Genomic DNA, 13,709 nt, shown 5'->3' with positions numbered 1-13,709 from the left:
GACAACTGAAAAGTGCTGCAATCCAAGAACTAAGAAACTACAAGTCCCAGATAGATTGCTATGGGCAACAACCATCGTTTTATTTGCAGCGCTATTAATAAATCCAATTTAGCAAGACGTAAAGCCATTGATAATTGGTTGCTGTCCATTACATCCAGGTTTCCACTCCAGACAAAAATGCGTTCCAAGACCTGCATACACATTCCATGACAAAGCTTGTTATTGGTTTATAAACTCCATGTTTACTTGATGACAAATCACACCGCCAGGAACACATGACAAATCAAATGGGCTATTAAAACAATTGCATCCCAGCAACTTTAAACTAGAATTTAAAAAAAAAAAAAAAAAAAAAAAAAAAAAAAGAGGATTCAATACAAGGTAATACAGGTAGAATGTAACCGAAAATTTTATCTGTGCAGCTTGATTCTGCAGAAAAATCATGTGATCATGTTTAAAGCAACCCTGCAACATCTTGAATTCCTCTGTGATCAGACTGTCACACAAAACAAAACATTGACAACTATTCATGGTTAAGCCATGTTAAAAAAGAACTCCACCCATCACCATTCAGCAATGTGGAGGATGACAAGTACAGGTATGCTACATACATACAAACTTCTGGTTTTCTGTTGGAGAATTTAAATAATTGACTACAATCTTACTATGAGAGTCTACTCCTCAACTAAACTGATTCAATGGACTCAGACAGGCAGTGTAATGGGGCATGCTCAATCTCTGGATGGTCATGCCTTCCAGTAGAGTATGGGGTTATTTTCATCCATGGGAACTAGAACTTTTGAACAGGACCAGTCATAATATGATACCTGTAGACTGAAATATCCATATTCCAATAGGTAGATCCAGCAACAGCTATCTGACAGGTAAGCATTTTAAACATACATGTCCTCACCTTCACCCACATTGTGGAATAGCAGTGAGCAGTGTTATTCTATAAAGGAGACAGACACTCTTTCACTAACCATGGACTTTTATTACTGCTGACTGCTATCTTCACTACAGCCAGCCATACAGCCAAAACACAACACTGCGGTTCAGTATCGCAAACACAAAAATTCACTACAATTTTTGGCCAATTAGACGTTTTTGCCTACTTTAATGTTGAATGGCTAGAGGTGAGCCTACTGTCAATACCAGCCATGCACAAGTTAATAATGGCCCAATATGGTAAACAATCAGGTAGCAGCAGTAATTGACTCTACAATCTGATACGATTTTAAAAAATAATAGAGTCAAGAAACTATCAAACTGCTAGACTTGTAGCATTTGCTACATTATAACACCAAGCCACTACTGATTTCCAATTGATATTCTCCCCCTCTAGTTTAATGTTTATTTCCCAACATGCCCAATTTTAATTATAACACTTATAAAGCACCAAAATATTACAGAGCTTTGGATCATCCTTTTGATAAATAACCCAAACATGTATAGTTCATTAATTAGTTAACTAGGGTCAACAGAGCCTCATCAGATTGAATTAAAGCAATCAAATTGGCTAGGAAAACCAATAGGTGTATGGCCAGGCCAGCTCATTCAGCTCTGGTCACATGACTGCATATTTAGTAAAAAGCCAATTTGCTGGCAGAAGCCTAGACACATAGCCAGGTAACGTTTGGGCGCTCTAGTTACTAAGCACATCAGATGGTGTAGGTAGGTAGGCGTCTGGAGATGCCCAACACGTGACTTGTTGCTACGGGCAACAGCACCCCGCAGCTTCATGCAGCCAGGCCCGAGCCCCCTGATGTCTGGCAGGAGCTGTGACTAGCAGCTAGGCTGCGCTTCCCCGGGCCCAGGCTGCCTGCCAGGTGCACACAGCCCTCTGCAATGCGGCCGCCCCCCCCTCCTCACCATGGTGTCCGCTCGCTGCTTGGCTGTCCGGCCGGCGGGTGTAGAAGCTGCCTGGCGGGGTCCGCTGGGTACACACTCCGGCTGGAAGGAGGACGCTCCAACACTGACCCGCTACAGCCTCGTACTAGGAGGAAAGCGAGCAGAGAACGACGAGGAGAGAGCAGGCGGGGCCTCGTTGTGTCACACACAGCAGGGCGGAGCCTCCTGTCGTTCTGCGAAACGTCGCCTCACCCATTGCGGCGCGCTGACGTCTTCACGGTCGCAACGCCGTAGGGAGAAGTCGAGGGAGGGCAGAGAGGACTGGCTGTGCGCCATCATTGTGCAGGGCAAAGCGACTTGCAGATAATGATAAAGCATATGCACATGAAATGTGAACATTTCTAAAGAATATACATGGAAAGTTTGGATTCTGGAGTGTATTATGCTTGCCACAGGCTTATTTTTTTGGTCTTAATTGTGCTGGTCAATAGGTATTGAAGAGTAGCTGTCAGGTGATCAATGGACTCTTTTCCAGAAAGATTTGACTATAATCGAATCGGCCAGAGATTGATGGCAGCCTGATCACAGACGTCAGGGATGCTCACTGAGTAATCACAACTGATAACTCCTGATTCAAAAATGGGTTAATTGCTGCAGGATCACGGCTGGATGAGGTGGGGTTAATTACCCATAATGCCGCCGTCCGCCTTGCGCATCAACAAGATTACAAGTGTCCTGTTGTTCGCGTTGCAAGCCTCGCTATGGCGCACTTCCACCTTCAAGCCTGGTCCCCTCTGCTGAGAAGCCCCCCGAAAGGCTGCGACCCCACGGTCCGGGTCGGCATCTTCTGCCTCCATAAAGATGGCCGCCGGAGCTGGCCACGGCTGCGCAGTCCGCATAGCCGCTACTGCGGCTGCGCAGCTCTAGGGCCAACCCTCCGATCCACGCTGCCTGTTACGTGATCGGGGGGTTGGCCCTAGAGCTGCGCAGCCGCAGTAGCGGCTATGCAGACTGCGCAGCCGTGGCCAGCTCCGGCGGCCATCTTTATGGAGGCAGAAGATGCCGACCCGGACCGTGGGGTCGTAGCCTTTCGGGGGGCTATTCAGCAGAGGGGACCAGGCGGAACGGCACGGAGGGCGCGGACGGCGTCCTCCGTGCCTTACAAAGTCATGAAGGTAGCTAAATTTTTTTATGTTTTGGGCCCGGATTTTGGCCTCGGAAGTCCTTTAAATGACCTGAAGACAAAGATTGTTCACCATCATGGTTTAGGGGAAGGATACAGAAAGCTGTCTAAGAGATTTCAGCTGTCTGTTTCCACAGTTAGGAACATATTGAGGAAACGGAAGACCACAGACTCAGTTCAAGTTAAGGCTCGAAGTAGCAGACCAAGTAAAATCTCGGGTAGACAGAAGCGACAAATGGTGAGAACAGTCAGAGTCAACCCACAGACCAGCACCAAAGACCTACAACATCATCTTGCTGTAGATGGAGTGACTGTACATCGTTCAACCATTTGGCGCACTTTACGCAAGGAGATGCTGTGGGCGAGAGTGATGCAGAGGAAGCCTTTTTTCCGCTCACAGCACAAACATAGCTGCTTGAGGTATGCTAAAGCACATTTGAACAAGCCAGCTTCATTTTGGAATAAGGTGCTGTGGACTGACTAATGAAACTAAAATTGAGTTATTTGGGCATAACAAGGGGCGTTATGCATAGAGGAAAAAGAACACAGCTTTCCAAGAAAAACACCTGCTACCTACAGTAAAATATGGTGGTGGTTCCATCATGCTATGGGGCTGTGTGGCCAGTGCCGGGACTGGGAATCTTATCAAAGTTTAAGGACGCATGGATTCCACTCAGTATCAGCAGATTATGGAGACCAATGTCCAGGAATCAGTGACAAAACTGAAGCTGCACTGGGACTGCATCTTTCAACAAGACAATGACCCTAAACACTGCTCAAAACCTAAGGCATTCATGCAGAATAACAGGTACGCCATTCTGGAATAGCCACCTCAGTTCCCAGACCTGAATATAATTGGAGATCTGTGGTGTGAGTTAAACAGAGCTGTCCATGCTCGGAACGGAAGCCATCAAACCTGAATGAACTAGAGATGTTTTGTATAGAGGAATGGTCCAAAATACCTTCAACCAGAATCCAAACTCTCATTGGAACCTACAGGAAGCGTTTAGAGGCTGTAATTTCTGCAATAGGAGGATCTACTAAATATTGATTTCATTTTTTTGGGGGGGTGGTGGCCATGGTGCCCAAATTTATACACCTACCTAATTTTGTTTAAACAATTATTGCACACTTTCTGTAAATCCAACAAACTTCATCTCATCTCTCAAATATCACTGTGTGTGTCTCCTATATGATATATTTAACTGACATTTTTTATCTTAACAACCAACGATTTATACAGGAAAATCATGACGATTAACAAGGTTGCCCAAACCTTCACATCCCACTGTATATAAAATAGGACAAAGTTATACAAGGCAAACAGGGTACAGGATACAAGATCATGCTATTTGGGGCTGGTTAGGTAGCTCCCAGGGCCGGATTTGTACTTTTCACCAACCAAGGCCCACTATTAGCAGCTGCCCCAGGAGCAACAGCATCCTATAACCCCCCATCCCCCCCAACATGGCAGGGATTGTAGGCTCCTCTGAGGGCAGTTAGTGATTAGTAATGGTAGGGATTAGACTTTAAGCTCCTTGGCGAGCAGCACATTTGGTGAATGACAGGCAGGTCAGAGATCACTGTAAGTGCCCATTGGCTGCCCCTGTATCCCCCGAGTGCCAGATCCAGCTGTTTGTAGCTGTACAATGCTATGTGCAAACTCTGTGTAGCAAGATGAATGTTTGGCACGCTAACTGCTACTGCCTCCCTGCTGCCCACAGCCCGCCCCTTGCTTTCCCGGTGCCCTAGGCCCTGGCCTATGCGGCCTTGCCTGAAATCCAGCCATGGTAGCTCCAGTAATTCAAGTATGAGGCAGTCATAGGAAAGGATCATACAATCAGGTAGCATACACTAAAGGCAGCCATACACTGGTCGATGTGCCATCAGATCGACCAGCTGACAGATCCCTATCTGATCGAATCTGATCAGATAGGGATCGTATGGCTGCCTTTACTGCAAACAGATTGTGAATCAATTTCAGCCTGAAACCGATCACAATCTGTTCAGCTGCTCCTGCCGCCTGTCCTCCCCCCGCGCATACATTACCTGACGCTGGCTCCCGGGCATCTTCTCCACGCTGCACCGCTCTGTTCTTGCTTCATCTCGGCGCTTCCTGTGTCACTCCGTGACCAGGAAGTTCAAATAGAGCGCCCTCTATTTGAACTTCCTGGGTCACTGCAGTGACCCAGGAAGCGCCGGGATGGAGCGGGTGCAGCGCTGAGAAGATGCGGAGAAGACGCCCGGGAGCCCGCATCAGGTAATGTATTTTTCATCGGATCGGCCGCCGCTAGCGACGCGCACTTTACCCGCGGGCGATCGAGGGTAATTTCCCGCACGGCGCGATCGACAGACCGATCCGATTTCGGGAGGAAATCGGATCGGCGGCGGCGTTTACCGCGAACGATTGGCAGCAGATTCGATCCCAGGATCGAATCTGCTGTCGAAACGGCCGGGAATCGGGCCAGTGTATGGCCACCTTAAGGAAGGGAGGGCTTACAGTCTAAGGGGTGTGGCACACTAGGTAGGGCTGTAGAATAAAGGTGCCCATACATCAAACGATGTATGGGCAGATCGATCAAAAGACAGATCTGTTGTCTGTCCATACACCGCATGATAATTCCCGATCAATTTCATGCTGAAATCTCGGGAATTGGCCAAGTCCGCCACATCTGCCGCCTCACCGTGTATAGCGTATAAATGTGTATGCAACGTAATGTGTACATTTATACATTACCTGTCCTGTGTCTCGGTGCCCATCCATCTACCGAATCCGCTGGTCTTCCATTAGCCCCATACACACTGCCGGCATGGCGCATGTGTGACGTCACACGCGCTGGCATGCTATGCGCTGGCAGCGTGTATGGGGCTGAAAGAATAGCGTCGGATTCAGAAGATGGCCATGCACTGCGACACAGGACATGTAATGTATAACTGCACACATTACATGCACATTCATACACTGCGGAAACAGCAACGGGGATTTCGACGCTCAGTCCGATATCACTCGCCATTACCACTGCGCACCCGACCAACCATGATTGCCTGACATCTTGCAGCATGATCGACCAATTAACTTTGGCACAAAATAGCTTGCACTGTCGCTCAAGCATACACTTGGCGGCACTGATTTTTACCCAATTTGATTATAAAAATCGAATCGGATGGTCAATTGGCCGCCAAGTCGCCTTAAGTAATAGCCACCTATAGTATTCAGCTGAGAGTTACTGCGTGGTAGTGGGTAGGTAGGCCATCTTGAAGAGGTGGGTTTTGAGGAGTTACTGCGTGGTAGCGGGTAGGTAGGCCATCTTGAATATGTGGGTTTTACTGCATGGTAGGGGGTCGGTAGGCCATAATCATCATCACTTTTCAATATCAGTAAAGAGTCTAAGCAGCCTTGTTGATAAATATTCTAAGCCCCCATGTACTATACATAATCCTTCTCCTACCTTTACTTCCTTTACAGTCTGGTCCATTTCACAGTTGTCCAGGTCAGAATAATATTCACACGGTCAACGTTCACGCAACATCAAATGAGACTGCAACTTTGTAACATCTCATACTGGAGCTATTTGAGCCTGGTGGAAGAAAACATTATGTATTACTTTTCTTTACAGCCACTTCCTTATACTGCATGAGATTTATTAAGACTAGTAGTAGGTGCTGGTAGATTTATTCTTCAGGACTTTAGATGGAGCCATTTATTAACGAATCCAATCTTCAAATATTAAAGCAGATTCAACTGAAGCAAGAGTTGAGCTGCCTTGAATACTTGTAGAGAAGATCTGTTAAAATCAGTGCAAAGGAAATTTGGTATAGAAGTGAAGCAGATGCCAAGATTTTGATTGGTCGATCTGAGTATATATTACACTTTTGCTCCAGTTCTTCTGACATTTTCTTTGCACTGGTAGTAATAAATCTGTCCCACTGTTCTTGTGCTTCTTCTGCCGAGACGTCCCACACCTGTGAGGTGGTTATACAGCTCCCTCTAACAGCCTCAACTCAGGAGCTTTTGGAGACTGAGGCAGGAAACACACTTGACTCATGTTACTCAATGGGCTGGTTTACACTTAATTTGTTATTCACGCACAGAAAAAAAACTTGCAACCCACCTTTGTGAGTACCTCATCACTTTGTATTTATCCAGAACTTTACATTAATATACTTCACCATAAGGGGCTCCTGGTCTCTCTCTGTGTTTTTCCTGTATCCGTAGGAAGTCTTGGGACTCCTCTGGGCTACACACCTCCTCACAGAATCCATATACTGTATATGTTAAGGTGCCCATACACATATAGATTACTGCCCAATGTGGCAAACAGATTGATCTCTCTCTCATCTGAATCTGATCATACAGGGACCGAATCCAACCATACACTGCACACCGATGTTCAATAGATTTTACTATGAGGATCTCTAATGTAACCTCCGACACGTAAAAACATGTACAGTTTTCAGACTTTACCTCTGAAGCTTAAAGTGAACCCAAGCTAATATCAAAAATAAAAGTCCCCAGTATCCGGCACCAATGGGGTTGCCTGATGCCGGATATATGTGCTTGCCGGTTGCTAGAGCAACCGGCCGATATAGCACAAACCTCCCCCCTGAAATACTTAACAAGTGACATCCAGCGGCCTTCCTGTACCTCCTCGTGGGCTCTGAGCGACTTACTTGCTTCCCCCTGCATGCAAGTCGGCATCAGGTGCCGGTCAGGTGACATGGCGGAAGCTACTAGGAGCTTCCAAGGAGAAACTGTAACAGGAAGGCAGCTAGACACCGATAGTGACTCGGTAAGTATTTTATAGCCTACCAGCACCCCCAAAAATACTCCATAAAAATGGTCCCCATTATCCATCAGGCATGCCGGTTAGTTGAGACTTCCTGTAGCCTGAATTCCAGATAATGGGGACTCTGCTGTACTTACCTAGGTAGAAGGAAGCCTCTGGATAGTCCAGAGGCTTCCTATGTTCTTCTCGACTCCACCATTGCCTCTCATGGACCCCCTGAACATATCTGACAAGAGCTTGTTGGATATGTTCTACTGGCGGTGCTCCCTGTCATGTACTTGTGCAGCTGTAAGGCACAAGTTTGCATATAGCTGCGCCTGCGCAATAAGCCAATACCGCTCTCTAATGAGTGGCTTCCTGCTAGTGCGCATGCAAGGCCCTGCTTGCGCATGCGCAGTATAGCTACACTCGGGCAAGAAGGGGAACGCAAGTTAAAAGAGGGTCCCGGGCTGTGGGGTTCGAGAAGGACACAGGAAGCCTCCTGCCCATCCAGAGGCTTCCCTCTTCTTAGGTAAATATCCATTTTTTTATGCCACCTTTGCTTTTGCTTTAAAGAGACACAAAACAGGGGACCCAAGTTTCTTCTATCAAGATGATCTTGATCTTCTATCAACACTCTGCAACTAGTATGGCAGAAATATTATATCAAGCTATGAGTCAAAGTAGTAATTGAGATACTGCCAGACTAGTCAGAATGTTGACTGAAGACAGAGCAAAATAAGAGAGTGCTGATAAGGATGTTGCTTTCAACATTTTCTAATTTAACATAAAAATACGCTTCTCTAGCCAGCTGGTCAATTCTGTAATCACAGTGAGTCTGATAACAGACATAACAGGTTAGGTAGATTATTTGCATGACAACTAAAAGGCCAAAAAGTTAACTTTTAATTTAAAAATGAGGCTTATGTGTCTTAACAAATCAAAAGAAAAAAACATTACGCTGTTTTCAATAGCAGAAATATTTCCAAGCATAATAAAAGCAATGCAAAAAACAATAATCAAATACTAATTACAATAGCTGATATAACCAGAGGACATTTCTCCTTAAAGTAATTCCACAGATCGATGAAAGATTGCACACCACGATTGAGGTGCAAGGACCCAAATAAGTCAAACGAGAAGATCCAAAAGGTCCACATACTCAAACAGTAAACTTCCAAGTTTTATTCAGACAATGTGACAATGTTCCATTCCAAATACCAACGATTCGTTTCGGGGCCCCGCGGAGTCCCCTTTGTCAAGGCAACACAAACAGAATGGTGACCTTAAAGGACGCCCGAAGCGAAAATAAACTAATGAAATAAACAATTGTATCTATCCTCTTTCTCCTAAAATACTTTTTAAGATATTCCACAGTTTTATTTTATGTTTAAATTTACTTTTTAAGTTTTAACTGTTTTATTGTTTTTGCTCAATGACACATTCATTGATGTACGCCAAAGCTAAAATCTATGAACTATTGACCCTTTTATCTCTTTCCTGCTCTCAGAAGCTATTTTCTGCTAGGAAAGTGTTTTATAGTTGGAATTTCTTATCAGTGAGGGTCACACTGTAGTCACTTCCTGTCTGAGTCAGGATTGAGTTAGCCACTTACATACATGATATTTAACTCTTTCAGGCAGAGAAAGAAAAATAGTTATTAGCAGGGGCGGCGCCAGGGGGGTGCAAGGGGGTGCTCGAGCACCCCCTAGAATTGTCCAAGCACCCCCAAAGCACCCCCTGGAGTGAACTGACTTCAGGCGTCTAAAAGACGCCAAGTCAGTTCACACAGCGGCAGCACGGAGCAGCAGGCAGGGCTACGGTAAGATGGCCGCCCGGAGCCCTGTTCTGCAGACTTCGAGTCTGCAGTGCATGGCTTCGGGCGGCCATTTTCCCGTAGCCCTGCTCTCTGCATGCAGGCAGGAAGTCTCGTCGTGACGTCGGGAAGGAAGAGGATCGTGGGCGCGCGGGCGCTGCGCGCCACAATGAGGTCGGGACTCGGGACAGGAGGTCGGGAAAGAAGGTCTTCTGGCTGTAGGTGAGTAAATGGGTTTTTCTTTTCTTTTTCAGGTGATGCTGATTGTGCATATTGGGGTCATATCTGCTACGGATTGTGCATATTGGGGTCATATCTGCTACGGATTGTGCATATTGGGGTCATATCTGCTACGGATTGTGCATATTGGGGTCATTTCTGCTACCGATTGTGCATATTGGGGTCATTTCTGCTACCGATTGTGCATATTGGGGTCATTTCTGCTACCGATTGTGCATATTGGGGTCATATCTGCTACGGATTGTGCATATTGGAGTCATATCTGCTACCGATTGTGCATATTGGGGTCATATCTGCTACCGATTGTGCATATTGGGGTCATATCTGCTACCGATTGTGCATATTGGGGTCATATCTGCTACCGATTGTGCATATTGGGGTCATATCTGCTACCGATTGTGCATATTGGGGTCATATCTGCTACCGATTGTGCATATTGGGGTCATATCTGCTACCGATTGTGCATATTGGGGTCATATCTGATAACGATTGTGCATATTGGGGCCATATCTGATAACGATTGTGCATATTGGGGCCATATCTGATAACGATTGTGCATATTGGGGCCATATCTGATAACGATTGTGCATATTGGGGCCATATCTGATAACGATTGTGCATATTGGGGCCATATCTGATAACGATTGTGCATATTGGGGCCATATCTGATAACGATTGTGCATATTGGGGCCATATCTGCCACCGATTGTGCATATTGGGACCATATCTGCCACCGATTGTGCATATTGGGACCATATCTGCCACCGATTGTGCATATTGGGACCATATCTGCCACCGATTGTGCATATTGGGACCATATCTGCCACCGATTGTGCATATTGGGACCATATCTGCCACCGATTGTGCATATTGGGACCATATCTGCCACCGATTGTGCATATTGGGACCATATCTGCCACCGATTGTGCATATTGGGACCATATCTGCCACCGATTGTGCATATTGGGACCATATCTGCCACCGATTGTGCATATTGGGACCATATCTGCCACCGATTGTGCATATTGGGACCATATCTGCCACCGATTGTGCATATTGGGGCCATATCTGCTACCGATTGTGCATATTGGGGCCATATCTGCTACCGATTGTGCATATTGGGGCCATATCTGCTACCGATTGTGCATATTGGGGCCATATCTGCTACCGATTGTGCATATTGGGGCCATATCTGCTACCGATTGTGCATATTGGGGCCATATCTGCTACCGATTGTGCATATTGGGGCCATATCTGCTACCGATTGTGCATATTGGGGCCATATCTGCTACCGATTGTGCATATTGGGGCCATATCTGCTACCGATTGTGCATATTGGGGCCATATCTGCTACCGATTGTGCATATTGGGGCCATATCTGCTACCGATTGTGCATATTGGGGCCATATCTGCTACCGATTGTGCATATTGGGGCCATATCTGCTACCGATTGTGCATATTGGGGTCATATCTGCTACCGATTGTGCATATTGGAGCCATATCTGATAACGATTGTGCATATTGGAGCCATATCTGCTACCGATTGTGCATATTGGGGTCATATCTGCTACCGATTGTGCATATTGGAGCCATATCTGATAACGATTGTGCATATTGGGGTCATTGAACGTGTTTTTTGTTAAAATCTGCTCACATTACGTGTATTTTCTTGAGAAAACCTGCACAATTATGTGAATTTTCTGGGAAAAGGGTCACCAAAACTTGGGCCCTCTGTCTTTGCGTTGCACTTTTAAAGGGAACCCGAGGTGAGAATAATATTGAGGCTGCCATATTTATCTCCCTTTAAGCAATACCAGTTGCCTGGCTGCCGTGCTGGTCCTCTGCCTCTTATTCTTTCAACCATAGACCCTGAACAAGCATGCAGCAGGTCAGGGGTTTCTGACAATATTGTTAGAACTGACAAGATTAGCTGCATGGCTTGTTTCAGGTGTAATTCAGTTCACTACTACAGCCAAATAGATCAGCAGGGCTGCCAGGCAACTAGTATTGTTTAAAAGGAAATAAATATGGCAGCCACCATATCACTCTCACCCTGGGTTCACTTTAAATTACAGTTAGCCCCGCCCTCATCCGGTCATGACCACGCCCATTTTTTCGCCACGGCGCGCTTTGCGCGCCGCAGGTTATAGCCACAACCATTTTTTGCCGCGGCGCAGGTCGTCACCTCCCCCGGAAATTGGTCCAGCACCTGCATAGCACCCCCTAAAAAAATTTCCTGGAGCCGCCACTGGTTATTAGTGTGCTTGGCACTGTACATACCCTTGTCTATCTCATCATGTCACACGTGACTTCGGGTATCCTTTAAAGGGATTTATAACATCCAATAATTCCCTAAAAATAGTAAGTGCGGCAAACAGATATGAAAACTCCTTTTTTTCTAAAAAAAAATTGTTTTTACCTTCCCTGGTCCTTGCATCTTTGCTGAACTTTGCCAGACTGTACAGTGCCAACAGGATTTTGGGAAGTTTTTAACTATAGTAACAAGCTTATCTCAAAATAAAAAAAAAACAAAACAGAAACTTCCAATTTCAGATAAGATAAGGACACTATGACCAGACAATACTTGAATCCCCCCCTCCCTTTGAGTTTACACAATGATGTAAGCCTGTTGTTATCTGGGTGATTTATGTATGGGATGGACAGTAATCTGTAAAATAAGCAGCAAATTAATACAGAGCTGGGTTTAAAAAAAAAGGCAAAAGTTATGTCACTTTTGGCATCACAGAGAAACAGTAAAGATAGAAACCAGCAGAAATATTCTTTCATTTCTCTTAAAGGAATACTATCAATATCCAAGTGTTCTAAAATGACAATGTACAAATAATGTCTAAGTAGCTGTGTAAACATTTTCCTACTTTTCATGTTAAATATCAGAGGCAAAAGCTGTAATTTATTGAGGGTAGGATTTAGCTATATTGGGACAAATCAATTGCAGAAGGGGTGTCTGCTTCAATGCACAGCCAGAGTTGCATATCAGACTACAGAAAACAAATATCAAACATATCAAACTCTGAAAGCAAAAACAGCATGCAAAGCTGTGACAATTAGTTACATTTCCTCTGCTCTCTTCAGACACTTCAGTCAGCAACACAGGACACAGGAGCTGCAGCTGTTGGGAGCTCTCTTCTCTGTCACACACAGAGTTACACATAGAGTTAACTAATCAAGTGTGAGGGGAATTTCCCCTCTCCTCATGGCTCAGTCAGCCGTCAGTTTTGGTGTCAGTAAAGTTTGAAAGTATTTTGATAACAGTAAACAAAGAGGTTGCTACTAAAATGTATACACCAGTACTTAGCAGCACTTCCCAAACAATTCCTGTGTCAATTGAAAAAAATATGAGAATCGATAGTATTCCTTTAAATCCGAAAGTTAACACTAAAAACAACAGGATAGGTAAGCGAAATAATTTATTATTGGGTGATTTATTTTATTTTTTTCCGTTAATATGGCGTTTCGTCAAGCACATAGAGTGTAAAGGGCATGTTGGCAAATGATTAGCCCCTATACAGTGTTCTGTATTTCCTCATCATGTGTTTTCTATTGCCCAAATTTGTGACAGGTTTGCTATAAGCTATGAATTACATTTGAAATATTTCCCTGCGTGCATCATAGCCTCCTGGTGAGTGAGTGGTCATTGGTTCAGTGTGGAGCTCTTGGGCAAGACTCCCTAACATTGCTACTGCCTACTGATCGCCCCCAAGTGGCTGTCTCTCAAGGGCTTTGAACCTGGCTAGAGAAAAACCCTATACAAATGTAGGAATTATTATAATAGTTCATCTAATACTTTGCTGCCACAGGGAAACCCCTAAAACAGTATATGTGACAAGTAACA

General features: G+C 45.1%; 1 protein-coding gene across 2 annotated transcripts in view; it reads right to left on the bottom strand.

Annotated features, from left to right (window-relative positions):
- Window positions 1-6,600, bottom strand: part of PPP3R1 (protein phosphatase 3 regulatory subunit B, alpha) — a 108,737-nt gene extending 102,137 nt beyond the window's left edge. The window contains exon 1 of one of the 2 annotated variants that reach the window (XM_068232309.1): window positions 6,484-6,600. In XM_068232309.1, coding sequence (XP_068088410.1) covers window positions 6,484-6,510 — 27 coding nt within the window. In that variant the 5' untranslated portion in view covers window positions 6,511-6,600. Of the gene's footprint in view, window positions 1-1,872; window positions 2,109-6,483 lie in introns of those variants that run through there. The other variant, XM_068232310.1, reaches the window with a different exon arrangement.
- Between the last annotated feature and the right edge of the window lie 7,109 nt (window positions 6,601-13,709).

Source organism: Hyperolius riggenbachi, chromosome 4, assembly GCF_040937935.1.
Source record: "Hyperolius riggenbachi isolate aHypRig1 chromosome 4, aHypRig1.pri, whole genome shotgun sequence".
Classification (NCBI taxonomy): Eukaryota; Metazoa; Chordata; class Amphibia; order Anura; family Hyperoliidae; genus Hyperolius; species Hyperolius riggenbachi.
Note: the sequence above shows the minus strand (reverse complement) of the source record. Positions and strands in the feature narration are given on the sequence as shown.